At 52.0% G+C, this 11603-nt stretch overlaps 5 protein-coding genes and 1 non-coding gene across 6 annotated transcripts; 4 read left to right on the forward strand and 2 right to left on the reverse strand.

Annotated features, from left to right (window-relative positions):
• Positions 1-135: 135 nt before the first annotated feature.
• On the forward strand, positions 136-634 carry CC1G_10338 (hypothetical protein; the record flags this gene model as incomplete). The annotated part of the gene is made up of 5 exons (XM_001837865.1): positions 136-186; positions 239-251; positions 314-335; positions 391-440; positions 498-634. The coding sequence occupies 5 exons, from the start codon at positions 136-138 to the stop codon at positions 632-634; spliced, it is 273 nt and encodes a 90-aa protein (XP_001837917.1).
• Positions 635-795: 161 nt separating this feature from the next.
• On the reverse strand, positions 796-1056 carry CC1G_10339 (hypothetical protein; the record flags this gene model as incomplete). The annotated part of the gene is made up of 2 exons (XM_001837866.1): positions 796-920; positions 975-1056. The coding sequence occupies 2 exons, from the start codon at positions 1054-1056 to the stop codon at positions 796-798; spliced, it is 207 nt and encodes a 68-aa protein (XP_001837918.1).
• Positions 1057-1545: 489 nt separating this feature from the next.
• On the forward strand, positions 1546-3015 carry CC1G_15580 (D-lactaldehyde dehydrogenase; the record flags this gene model as incomplete). The annotated part of the gene is made up of 8 exons (XM_002910991.1): positions 1546-1749; positions 1813-1900; positions 1965-2025; positions 2091-2272; positions 2334-2404; positions 2461-2469; positions 2526-2757; positions 2831-3015. 8 exons carry the CDS (start codon positions 1546-1548, stop codon positions 3013-3015), a joined length of 1032 nt encoding a protein of 343 aa, XP_002911037.1.
• Positions 3016-3415: 400 nt separating this feature from the next.
• Positions 3416-7452, forward strand: CC1G_15581 (hypothetical protein; the record flags this gene model as incomplete). Its single annotated transcript, XM_002910992.1, has 6 exons — positions 3416-3560; positions 3613-4080; positions 4130-4366; positions 4417-7168; positions 7230-7352; positions 7413-7452. 6 exons carry the CDS (start codon positions 3416-3418, stop codon positions 7450-7452), a joined length of 3765 nt encoding a protein of 1254 aa, XP_002911038.1.
• A 2136-nt stretch (positions 7453-9588) lies between these two features.
• CC1G_10341 (hypothetical protein) lies at positions 9589-11389 on the forward strand. Its single transcript, XM_001837868.2, has 7 exons — positions 9589-9702; positions 9766-9892; positions 9964-10173; positions 10228-10486; positions 10557-10723; positions 11000-11125; positions 11222-11389. Exons 1-7 carry the CDS (start codon positions 9619-9621, stop codon positions 11284-11286), a joined length of 1038 nt encoding a protein of 345 aa, XP_001837920.2. The 5' UTR covers positions 9589-9618; the 3' UTR covers positions 11287-11389.
• A 98-nt stretch (positions 11390-11487) lies between these two features.
• Positions 11488-11580, reverse strand: CC1G_20220. Its single transcript has one exon. It is a non-coding gene; the product is annotated as a tRNA-Ser (tRNA).
• Positions 11581-11603: the final 23 nt, after the last annotated feature.

The raw sequence follows: 11603 nt of genomic DNA on the forward strand, positions 1-11603 counted from the left end.
CATCTTGGCACACAGCCCGGTATCTGTTGTTTGACTCTGGCCTTTGAGACAAACAAAGTGTTCAGCACGCGCGCGGTTGTCTCCGACGACGTCGAGCTCACGATCCCCATTCCTTCACCAAATCTTTCTCCAAAAATGTCGACGACGTCGAAGCCCACATCAAGCGAGGATATTGTCGGGAGAAAGGTGCGTCCAATGACTAGTTTCAAACTTCCGTGAAATTGACCGTTTTTTGCAGTACGACCAGTGCCGTAAGTCTTTGCCAATGTTCCGAACGACCAGCAGCTTGAAACTGACACCTTACGACGTTCAGTGGCCGACCTGATCCTCAAAACGTATGGAATCTGCTCAAATTTGAAGGGAAATCATGAAACTGACAACTATTCATAGTGGAATCGGATTTGGCGCCGGCGTCGTTGCATCCGTCATTCTTTTCCGAAGTGCGTAGCAGCTTCAAGCCCATTCGAGCTCACATTCAACCAAGCACGAATTTCCAGGACGAACATGGCCAATTGCCTTGACCACCGGTTTCGGTGCTGGTATCGCATATGCTGACTGCGACCGCTCCTTCAACCCTGCCAGACTCTCCGGCTACCGCGTCATTCCCCAGTCCGAAGCCCCACCCAGCAAGTAAACCTGCACCAAGCCCATTCTTTTTGTCCCCCTTTCGATGTTATAGATGAGCATACGCGTTGTCGAACCTGTCTACGGCTACTATGACTGGTGAATTTAGATTTTCAGAAGAGCGTGGCCTGTGGTCTAAGGCGGTAAATGCTGGCCATGGATGGATTGTTTTCAGGAACTCTTGCGCTCTGAGGGTGTTGGGATTATGGACGCATGCGCCTTTTCTGCTCCGTCTTCAGAAAGGTTTGGCAAAGTTCGTCGTGGTTCTCCCTGGAATTCGCGTTTGTAGAAGACCACTGCCAGAAAGTCATCAGGATTTAGTGTCGTCACGGTCTTCAGACTCTTCTTACCTGAGCTGGCAACGAGGATGGGCAATGCGACAATGATAGTCTTCAAGCGTTGAGCTTGGGGCGAGAGAGGGGCCTTTGCCATGGTTGTGGTCGTAGTTGGAAGTCAAAGGACGCGACAAGCCGCCAAAAGCAAAATCTAACCAAATAAATAGGGGCTATATCCCATCAGAGGGCCGTCCTCTAAGTCACGGGTGAGTGCAATTCCAATATCCAGGTGCGGTTTCACCTGACGGATATGTTTAAAGAAGTAACAGATGTTGTTGAGCACACGGACTCTTGAACTTGAGGTGCTAAAAAAAGCACTTCCCTTAGTTTCCCAGTTGGGGAGATGTTCAGTCTCGCTCATAAGCGCCGAACCTACCTAATCCAAAGGCGGACGTTTGAGGAAGGCCGTGTAAGACGGACGATGCAATTCAGCTGTGAGGCTCGTTTAATCACTGCTCTATGTATAGTGCGACCGCTTCCACGGGCGTGACAAAGCCAACCTTTCACCAGTCTAGCAAATCACAGAAGCTTCCGCCAGACCCAACCTCTTGCTCCATCTTGTTGCTACGTCCTCGCATAGACAGCCATGCCTACAGTCCAACCCGGCGGGAAGGTCCTCGTTACAGGCGCTAATGGCTACATCGCCATGTGGGTGATCAAGCTGCTCCTTGAACGGGGGTACTCTGTTCGTGGAACGGTGCGATCGGCAGATAGAATTCCGTATCTTCGAGATCGCTTCAAATCGTATGGAGAGAAGCTGAAGGTTGTCGTTGTATCCGATATAACTGAGGTGCGCCTCTGGTACTGAATATTGTAATCTGACTGACCGTTCACTTTCGTTCTGTGGTGCCAGGAAGGAGCATTCGACGAAGCAGTCAAAGACGTCGATGGGATTCAACATATAGCTTCGCCCGTGCCAGAGACTGTTGAAGATCCTGACGGTATGCGCTCGTGACTTGCCCTTTGAGTGATGCCAGGTAACCTTCAAATTGGCACTATTTCTAGCACTCATAACGCCAGCCGTCCAAGGAACCATCGGTATTTTGAAGAGTGCTCTCAAGAACGGGTAGGTCCTTTACTTCTCCAGGCTCCCAAACCCGCTAAGTGGTATACTGACCCTGTCGTTGAAAGGACAAGAATCAAGCGCATTGTGATCACCTCAAGCTGTGCAGCCATCGTCGACAACTTTCCCCACCCGATGACGTTCAATGAGGACCATTGGAACGAAGGAGGGATAAAGGAGGTTGAAGAGAAGGGTAAAGATGCGTCGAGAAATGCCAAGTACCGTGCTTCGAAGGTACTCTCTGAGAAGGGTGCGATTATTGCTTCCCCCTTGTCTTGAGGTGATCATGCTGATCCCGGTCATGCAACAAGCTGCTTGGAAGCTCTATAATGACCACAAAGATACGGTCGGGTGGGATCTGACGGTCCTCAATCCGGCTTTCGTTCGTGCTTTTTTTTTCTCGACGACGGTAGAGTCCTGATGGGTACTTAACCGCAGGTCTTCGGGGTAAGCATGACTTACAGAGGTCAGAGGAGGGCAATTAACTTGGAACATTATGCCAGCCACCGATTCATGAAGTGCGTTCCCCAACTACCCTCAACTCCTCAATGCAGGGGTTCTGGGACAACGTCATCTCCGTGGACAGCCCCAAGAGCTGGGAGGCACTGTCGTTTGGCGCTTCGTGGGTTGACGTTCGCGATGTTGCCCTTTCTCACGTTCTAGCATTAGAAAAGGAGGAAGCAGGTGGACAACGGATTATCCTCTCCGAAGGCCCATTCATTTGGCAGGATTGGAGTGAGTAATCAGGTTCACACTTCAACAAGGAAAACGTTACTTACCCAGGAGATATGCTCATCTGCTTACGTAGTTGACGTCGCGCACAAGATACAAGCGTCTGGACGGGAGCTCCCCAAAGGGTTTCCAGATATCGAGCGGATATACATGCTCAAGTTTGATGCCTCGAAAGGGGAACGCATTCTGGGGATTAAATATAGAACGAAGGAGGAATCGTGGAGGGACATATTGGAGGACTTGGAAGAGCGAGGCTGGTGATATGGGAAAAATGACCATGATTCGAAGGAGATGATGCAATGCCTGCTTTTAGCGCAAGGAAGCAAACTTCGTGTCTCACAGGAACCGCTGTAGCTGGCAGTCGCAGAGGAAGCGCCGATATAATCGAGTCAGGTGTAAGGGCATTTTGACCGCCTCTCAATTACGTAGGTCGATAAATAGACCATTTCAGCCCCAGCTGAGCACTGTCGAAGCGGTGAGAAGCGCCCGAGGCGCTTGAAGATGTTTGTGTCGGAGCTCAAATCACCTTCCCTGCCGTAAGATTGCCGCTGACCCCTCTTGGACGCAACAAACACCGCCGTCGTCGCCAACGCCGCCAGTGTCGCACAAACCCTCTGGAGCAGAGACGGCCGGGTCGTCCAGCCAGATTGACTTCTAAGAAATGTCCTTAGAACAGGTTTTCTCGTCCACAGAGCTAAGCGTCGTCGTTCCCGACACCTCTCTCGAATTCCCTCCCCAATCCTCAGTGGACGAATGGCTAGGCCGCGTCAAGATCGGCAAGGTCGAGCGCAAACAGGCGTTCTTTGGTGAGCTTATCTGCACTTTTAGCGGCGTCTAGTCTTGTTTATGAACATCCAGATGAACAGTTGCAATCGCTTCTCCTGCTCAGAATCCCACATCCTACACCAGATAACCCAGCAGACCCCAAGAACCCGCCATTGATCTTGCTCGAGTTCCTGAACTATTTGCAGATCTCGTTGGAGGCGAATTATTTGGCACCATTGCCTTCTCATGTCCCTGCGGTAGCTGAGACGCCTCGGACCTCGTCGTTGTTATCAGCTCCTCCCCGTGTTACGACCTCGCTCGCGAAATCGGCGCAGCTCAGTGCAACGGGTCGCCATCCCCCGATCTTCCCTCCAGCAACACCAAACCCGGTACCATCGACAGGCGAGCAAGACAGACAATATGCTGGTGCGGAAGGGCCGTTCCTAGCTGCTATCATTTGGGGCAACAATGTATCGGAAGAGTCGAAGGAGGCGTTCAGTTTGCTATGGTCAGAGAAGGAGAAGGTGTGGGTTGCAGTTTATCGGATGGTTCTGACAGTTTGTGAGGCGTCTATTCCTGCATGGTGTACCTCTACTTATGATACCTTTAGCGTTCGTCAAGGCCATCACGTTCCCAAATCCAGTTCTGTCCCTCACAGTCTCCACGACGCTACGAGATAAACCAATCGTCACTTCTGAACGACACCCACTCGCGCGGTTCCTCTCGACACTGGGCGTAAAGGCGCCAGAATCCCCCGTGGATACAGGGGAAGGTAACAACAAGCAAGATTCTGAAATTCTATTGGATGGCCTGGAGGAAGTCAATCTGCTGGAAGGACTGTTGGCAGGTGCGTCTACACTCATCGCATCCGTTCCACGGAGGAATAACCCTCGACAGGTCCTTCGTTCGCGAAGATGGGTCCGGAAGAGATCAACGTACCGTCCCTGCGTCTTGGAGTCGTCTCGCGCCAGAAACTCTTCTCGCTACCGCCTATGATTGCAGACACCCCGAACGTTCCCTCCCCTTCACCCATGACTGCTGTTCGCAAAGCGCATCCCACCCTCCGCAAGTCCCACCGAAAGACACTGCCAACCGTCTCGTCGTTCGAACTGCGAATGCGAACGGTGTTCGTACCCTATGTCCTTCTGCCGGAAACCGAGGGCTCTTCTTCAGACGTCGACGAACAAGAGAAGGAAAGAGAGAGGCGAGAGGCCGGTAGTGCTGAGCGAACAGTGGTTCTCTGCATCGAGATCAAGAACCTTGGTGAACACCAAGAAATGCGAAGCGGAATCGGTTTCCTCATCGAAAACATCGCTATCAAGATTGCAGGGGAAGGAGCAAAGACTACACTAATTGGATGGGGCGAGAATGGATTGACTGCAAAGGCTTCTGAATCGACATTCCCCTTGAAACTGGGACCTTTGGCTCAGGTCAACCTATTATACGCCGTGACATTCCTTCGATCTCCAGATGAACTGGACGGGTTCTCGTTTGCGAAACCCGACGCAAAGCCAAAGTCTGATCTTCGACGGGGTGTGTCGATCACTGTGAATGGGCAGCCATACCTTCCGTTGACGCCGTCCGCTCGAGCGCATCTCACTGAACCGGACAGTATCACTTATCCCACGAATGTATTCTCCTCTGTATGGAGCACCATCCTTGACCTCGATTCCAATCCTGCGCCCGTCCTCGATCCCTTCGACCCGTCTGATCCACTTGGAGGATATCCCAACACGCTCCCTGAACCAGCCTCGCCTTTCCCCACGTTCGCTATCGGCTCAGCACGAGGAACGCCCATGACACCCCTAGGCTCTGCAGCCTACTATCAACAATATTCAACAGACATAACGCCACAATCCTCCGCCTTCCCGGGCCAACGCAAGTTCCCACTCACACCCGGAGGCTACTTCCAGGCCAAACTCAGCCGCGGGCTTGCCCCATCCCGCATGTCCGCATCAGCACACCACCAGCAACTGCAACAGTACGGCTACTCGCCTGGGGTGGTACCCGCAACGAGTCGAACGCCAGCTGTCTACACGCCTCCACCTCCATCTTCGATCATGGGTGCGATGAACTACCTCCGGTCTCCGACGACCTACAGTGCGCCTGTGCCTCAGCACCCTCCTCCGCATTCCCCGCTCGCTGGGCAGCCGTTCACACCGGACTATGATGAACAGAGTTTGGTGGCAGCTGCGCCGTCGTTTGATATACCGCCTACGCCTGCTTATCCTGCGTTCCCGCAAAAATCGACGCTACCTCCTAGTCCGAAGAGTTTAGGACCTATTGCATCGCAGGCGCAGAACAACGTAGGGCCGAGCGTTGAGATAAGGAGGGATAGACCTCATTCGATGATGTCGATGGCGGGTGGTGCGATGGGTCCGGGCGGTGGTGGTGGTGGGGTGTATCCTGGTATGGTCGGCCCTGGAGGGAGGCCGACGACGCCGATCCCGCACGTCGCAGCTGCGTTTGGAGAGCAAAGGATGTTTAATAAGCTTGCGAATTCGGGGGTGAGTGGGGAGAATGTTGTGGTTTCTGTTGGGTTGTTGCCCAAGGTTGATTCGTGGGATGAGGAAGGATGGGATTCGGATTCGAGTTCTTCGTCGTCTTCGTCGTCTTCATCCTCATCCTCATCATCGTCTTCGTCTTCATCTTCATCTTCGTCATCTTCATCATCTTCGTCGTCCTCAGGCTCAGGCTCAGATTCGGAGTCGGGGTCAGAATCAGAATCAGAAGACGGAGATGGGTCCAAGGATTCCGGCTCTGAAGACTCCGCGTCGTCTGCTACGGGTGCTTCAAAGGCCTCAATCAAGGTGTCTGAGCAGGGGGAGGAGAGCGAAGTAGAGGAGGAGAAAGAGAAGGAGAGCGAGGTAGAGGAGGAGAAGGAGAAGGAGAAAATCACGAAGGACAAGTCTGACAAGGGGGAGGAAAGTGAGGAGGAGAAGGACGAGGGGATAGAGGAGAAGGAGAAGGCGGGGAAAGGTGACAGTGACAGGGAGAGTGAAGGGGAGAAGGACGAGGGGATAGAGGAGAAGGAGAAGGCGGGGAAAGGTGACAGTGACAGGGAGAGTGAAGGGGAGAAGGAGAAGAAAGTCGAGAAGGAGAAGAAGAAAGAGAAGAAGAAGGATAAAGTGGAGTCGGACGAGGGTGAGGACGGTGATGACGAGAAGGAGGAGGAGAAAGAGGAGAAGAAGGAGAGTGACGGGGAGAGCGAGGAGGAGGAGGAGGAGGGAAAGAAGGCTAAGAAGAAGAAGAAGGACAAGGGGAAGAAGGACAAGGACAAGGAAGAGAGTGACGGTGAGAGCGAGGACGAGGAAAAGGAAGAGGAAAAGAAAGAGAAGAAGAAGAAGGAAAAGGGCAAGAAAGACAAAGGGAAGAAGGATAAGGACAAGAAATCGAAATCGAAAGACAAGTCCAAGCACAAAGAAATCATCCTAGGCCCTGACAAGATCTACCCCCTCTCCACCTTCACCCTCGACATCTTCGTATTCAACCAAAGTGCCTGGACGCGGAGGTTCGAGATTACCTGTCCGGAGAGGCGGCGGAGGAGGCGGGGAGGGGCGCAGATGGGTGTGTATGGAGGTGGTGGGGAGGCTGCAAGGAAGATGGGGTATCCGGGTGTGTTGCCTATGGATAAGAGGGTACGAATTGGGTGAGTGTATTGACTTGATTTGGTATTGGGACGAGCCATGGACGCTAATTTGTCGGTGTAGACCTCTGAGACCGTCGGCGTGCCAGTCTGTACGGATGGATTTCCTCGCCGTGTCGCCTGGTGTGCACTCGATTGATACTCTCACGTTGACGGATATTGAGTCTGGTTTCTCCATGAACCTTCGGTGTGTACCGTCTCTTTCTTGCCCGATTGGCTTTGCTAACATGTACGTCAATGTGTGTAGAGCGGTACTAGATGTGGTCGTACACGACCCGAACGATTGAGGTCATTCATTACTCATGCCGGGTGCCGAGCTTGTGAACGGATGCATCACGACAGACGATACCAGGGGTGGAGATGTTGGATTTGTTATGCGCGCCGGTGTGTTGGTACATAGTTGATAAGTAGCAATAGATAGTAGTAGTAGATACCAATGGAACGAATGAATGGATACATGGTGGTGGTACAATTGAAGTTGGATGGATGTCGTTTGTCCATGTCAGAGTCTATAGTACGTCTATGAGTGAATTAGGGGCGCGCTTGCGTTACGAATAACGAAAGCAGGTAGGTAGGGGCATGAGGAGTGTTTCTAAAGCATAGATCGGGGCATGGCAGCATGTGTCGTCTGGGAGGATCCCGTCAGTGCTTCAGTTAAGGTTGTCGAAATCGAGGTGAAGGTATATCACACACCATGAGATGTTCATATGTTGCTTTAGAAGTGGTGGGATGCGGGCGATCGTTGGGTGGGCGTGAGGTGTGGTCGCAACCAAGTAATGGTTACCGATATTGAAAAGGCGTGGTCCAAGTCGTGTCGTGTCGTGCCAAAACCAAAGGAGGATGGGAAGAGTAAAGTCGGGTAAGGCGTGTGTCCAAAATGCCGGTTGAAACTGGGACGTGAAACCGGTCCTTGAGAGCGAGGCGCCTAAGGGTGAGGCGTCCTCCGTCTCCTCCTCGCACTTCGAGCATTGTTGCGCGCGGACCTCGGTGATGACGAAGGTATCCGTGCACCTGAGGCGAGGCTATTGAGTGCTTGTGTCCACCAGTCGATCTCTTCTTTGGTTATTGGTCGGAGGGAGAGGGGTTTGTTGTCTGCGCTGTTATTTGGACGTGGGCCGCGGGCGTGGAGGTCTTTTGGGATTGGGATTGGGGAGCTTAGGACTGATGTCCATGTTGCTGCTAGGGAGAGTAGGATGAGGGGAAAGGAGAAGCGCATTTTTGGGATTTGTAGTTGGTAGTGCGGATCTGGAGATGGGATGCGTTAGAGAGTGGAAGGGAAGGACGTGAAAGGGGAGCAAGGCCTACCAGGTGCAAAGGTTAATATCCGACGGGATATATAGACCAGAAACGGGGTGGAGGACACGGAGGACACGTAGTGCGTATCCTAGGGGAGGTGAGATCGCGTATACGGGGAAACACTACCGTCGTCACTATCTTCGTCTTCTCGTGAAGAGCACCACCACTTATATACGTACGCAGCGCGAAGCCACACCCTAAACGTCATGTCATCAAAACATGCTGCTTGTGGGTAAGTGGTACTGCCAGTGAACATTCTAGATCTGAGAGAGATTAGCGTTGATTGGTGCGTTCGTTCCTTCGGACCACGTTTTTGAGATCTTCTTTCATTGAAAATAGTTCAAAGGAAGGCCTATAGGGGAGGGGTGTGTAGATGGATGAATTGGCTGGGCAGGGAGAAGGCCTTGGGAGGAACATAAAGTTATCGAAGATTAGGCGTGGTAGGGCAATAAGCTTCTGTTGAGTTGTGAAGAAGAGGGAGCTGGAAGTGATTCTGTCGGATGAGAGGATTCTTTTGGTCATGCGAGAGGGGCTAGCGGCTAAAAGGAGGATTAAGAGGAGAAACTTCGTATTTACTTGGTTTTACTTACTTTTCGGGTTAATCCATTCCTCCAATTGTCCAAGAGGCATTTTAATGGAAGGCTGACATTTAGAACTGTCAATGGGTCAGAGGGAACGAGCAGGGAAGTGGGAGTTGGATGGAAATGTGGCAAGTCGCGACAGAGGAATTGTTGCAGAGACTTAAAGGTCTGCGACGATAGAATCGTCAGGGATAACTTCGCTCATCAATTACTGATTCCATTCAGGTATTGGTTTACCCGTAGATCCCCTGTGTAATGCTCGAATGGCGAGGAGGTAAAGGTTCGGAACCGCGGCAATCCACGTGTAGGATTAGTTCCGAGTGCTTCGCCTTGGGTTGAAGATCTGGGGTAAATGACTCTGAGACTCGGAGGCAGGAAGTATTGTGAACAGGTGTCGTCTTTGTGCGTGGTCGTGGCTAGTGGTCAAGAATATTGCCTGAATTTGAGACTTATTGACGTGGGAGAACGAGTTTGATTACTTCTCGTTTAACTTTCTTTCCCCGGCGTCGAGCGCGACTCTTACCACAACGCCGACGTCTACAACGACCCAGTTCATACTATCGTTCTCATTTAAAAATGACGAAACACAGTAAAAACAACACGGCGTCCTCGATATTCAGTTATGCTGAATACAAGAAACTCGACTATGGAACTAAGAAGGTAGCTCCTGCTACGCCCAGCACTCGACGATAGAATACTCAATCATGTTTTGCCTGGCATTAGCAACGTCTAGGAAACGAATCAATGCGCCGCTTCGACGCCTGCTCACTCTGCCTAAACCGCGCTCGAAACCCCGTCGCATGCAACGAAGGACACCTCTTCTGCAAAGAATGCGTTATCGCCGACTTGTGTGAGTTGCCCTGCATTCCCAACCCCCTTCTATCCATCCAGTCAGGTCGGCGGGGAATCTAAATTACTCAGTGACACAGAGGAAGGACATTGAACGTCAGAAGGAGCGGTTGGAAGCGCTGAAGAGGGAGGCGGAGGAGGAAAAGGCTAGGGCGAGACAGGCTGCCCGTGAGCGTGTTTTGTTGGAGTTTGAGAAGGGTCAGCTGGGGCTGGCTGCGGGTCCTTCGTCAATTGGGACCAGGGCTGCCAGCACTGAAGAGGGCAAGGACTCGAGCGACCCAGGTGAGTCCGAGTCGTGCTCTCCGCAGGCTCGTATACTGACAGAAACACCACCAGCTCAAACCAGAGGAACAAAACGCAAGTTTGAATTCGATCCGTCGACAGTCGAAAACCTTGCCAAAGAAGCAGAGGAAGCTGCCATGATCCAAATCGAAAAAGAACAAGCAGCAGCGCTTAAACACAAACTACCAGATTTCTGGTTGCCCTCCCTCACGCCTACGTATACCTCCTCTGGGCCCCCAAGGAATCTGGACGATGTCAAGGTGCAAACGACGTGTAGGGGCGCAAGTGGAAAAGACGGGAGCCATGCCCTGTCGTACGTGCTCTAGCCTCTCCTCCCCAACACGTTCCGTCTCTTACACGAACCCCTTTCCTCCTGGCTATAGGTTAAAGAAACTCTCCCCAGTAAACTTCACGCTCTGGTCAAGCACCCCCTCTGCCAAATCCCCGGAATCCACACCCTCGAATGGTGATCCGACGGCAAAGGCGGAGGAGGGCGACCCCATGTGCCCTTCATGCAAGAAGAAACTTTCCAATAACACGCTGTTGTTCCGTGAGTGCTTATTTTTGAGTTTGCCTTACTTCCCTTTGCTTCGTGGCGGTTTGCGTTCCGCTGGTTTGCTTTGCATGTTTTGGATCTGCGGGCTAGGGCGGGATCTGCATGCCTCGGGACAACGGGGCCTCAGCTTGACTTTGCTTTGCATTGCGGGCCCGAGGAGTAGGCTTCGTGTCTAACCTAACCTTTGCCGCATTTACGCAAACGTTTATCCCTGCATCCTACCACCATTCTTCCTCTACAATCACCCCCTAACACGGTACATCCCTCCAGTGTCCAAACCATGCGGCCACGTAACCTGCAAAACATGCACCGACACACTCGTCAAACCCTCCAAACAATGCGTTGTCTGCGAGAAAGTTCTCAAGGATAAGGATGTGCTCGAGTTGAAGCGGGAAGGTACGTCGTCGTCATTATTCGTTACTGGCGTTCTGCCGCGTGTATGGTTTTTCGTTGTAATTATTGTATTGACGAAATGTTTCTCTGCCTTCACAGGGACTGGCTTTGCGGGTGGTGGATTGGCGGAGACTTCGAAAGCCGGTATCGCATTCCAGGGGTAGACTTTATCGTACATTTCATGTATCTTCCCAAATTGACCCCTCGTCTGGGCTGCGGTCTTGTGAGATGGTCTAAGAAGGCTATAGATACGCGCGTGGACTTGTCAGACACGATTTAGAAACCGGTGGCGAGAGACAGTGAGGGAATAACGACCGGCAAGAAATGCGTTCAGAGTTCAGACGAAAAAGAATGACAAAAAGTTTCGCTGGAAGCAGGATTTGAACCTACGCGGTGAAACACCAAGTGATATGTTTGGGTATTCAAATCACTCGCCTTAACGACTCGGCCATTCCAGCCATTGCAGGGAGAGTGCACTTTG

Source organism: Coprinopsis cinerea (assembly GCF_000182895.1).
Source record: "Coprinopsis cinerea okayama7#130 chromosome 6 map unlocalized cont3.6, whole genome shotgun sequence".
In the NCBI taxonomy this organism is placed as follows: domain Eukaryota; kingdom Fungi; phylum Basidiomycota; class Agaricomycetes; order Agaricales; family Psathyrellaceae; genus Coprinopsis; species Coprinopsis cinerea.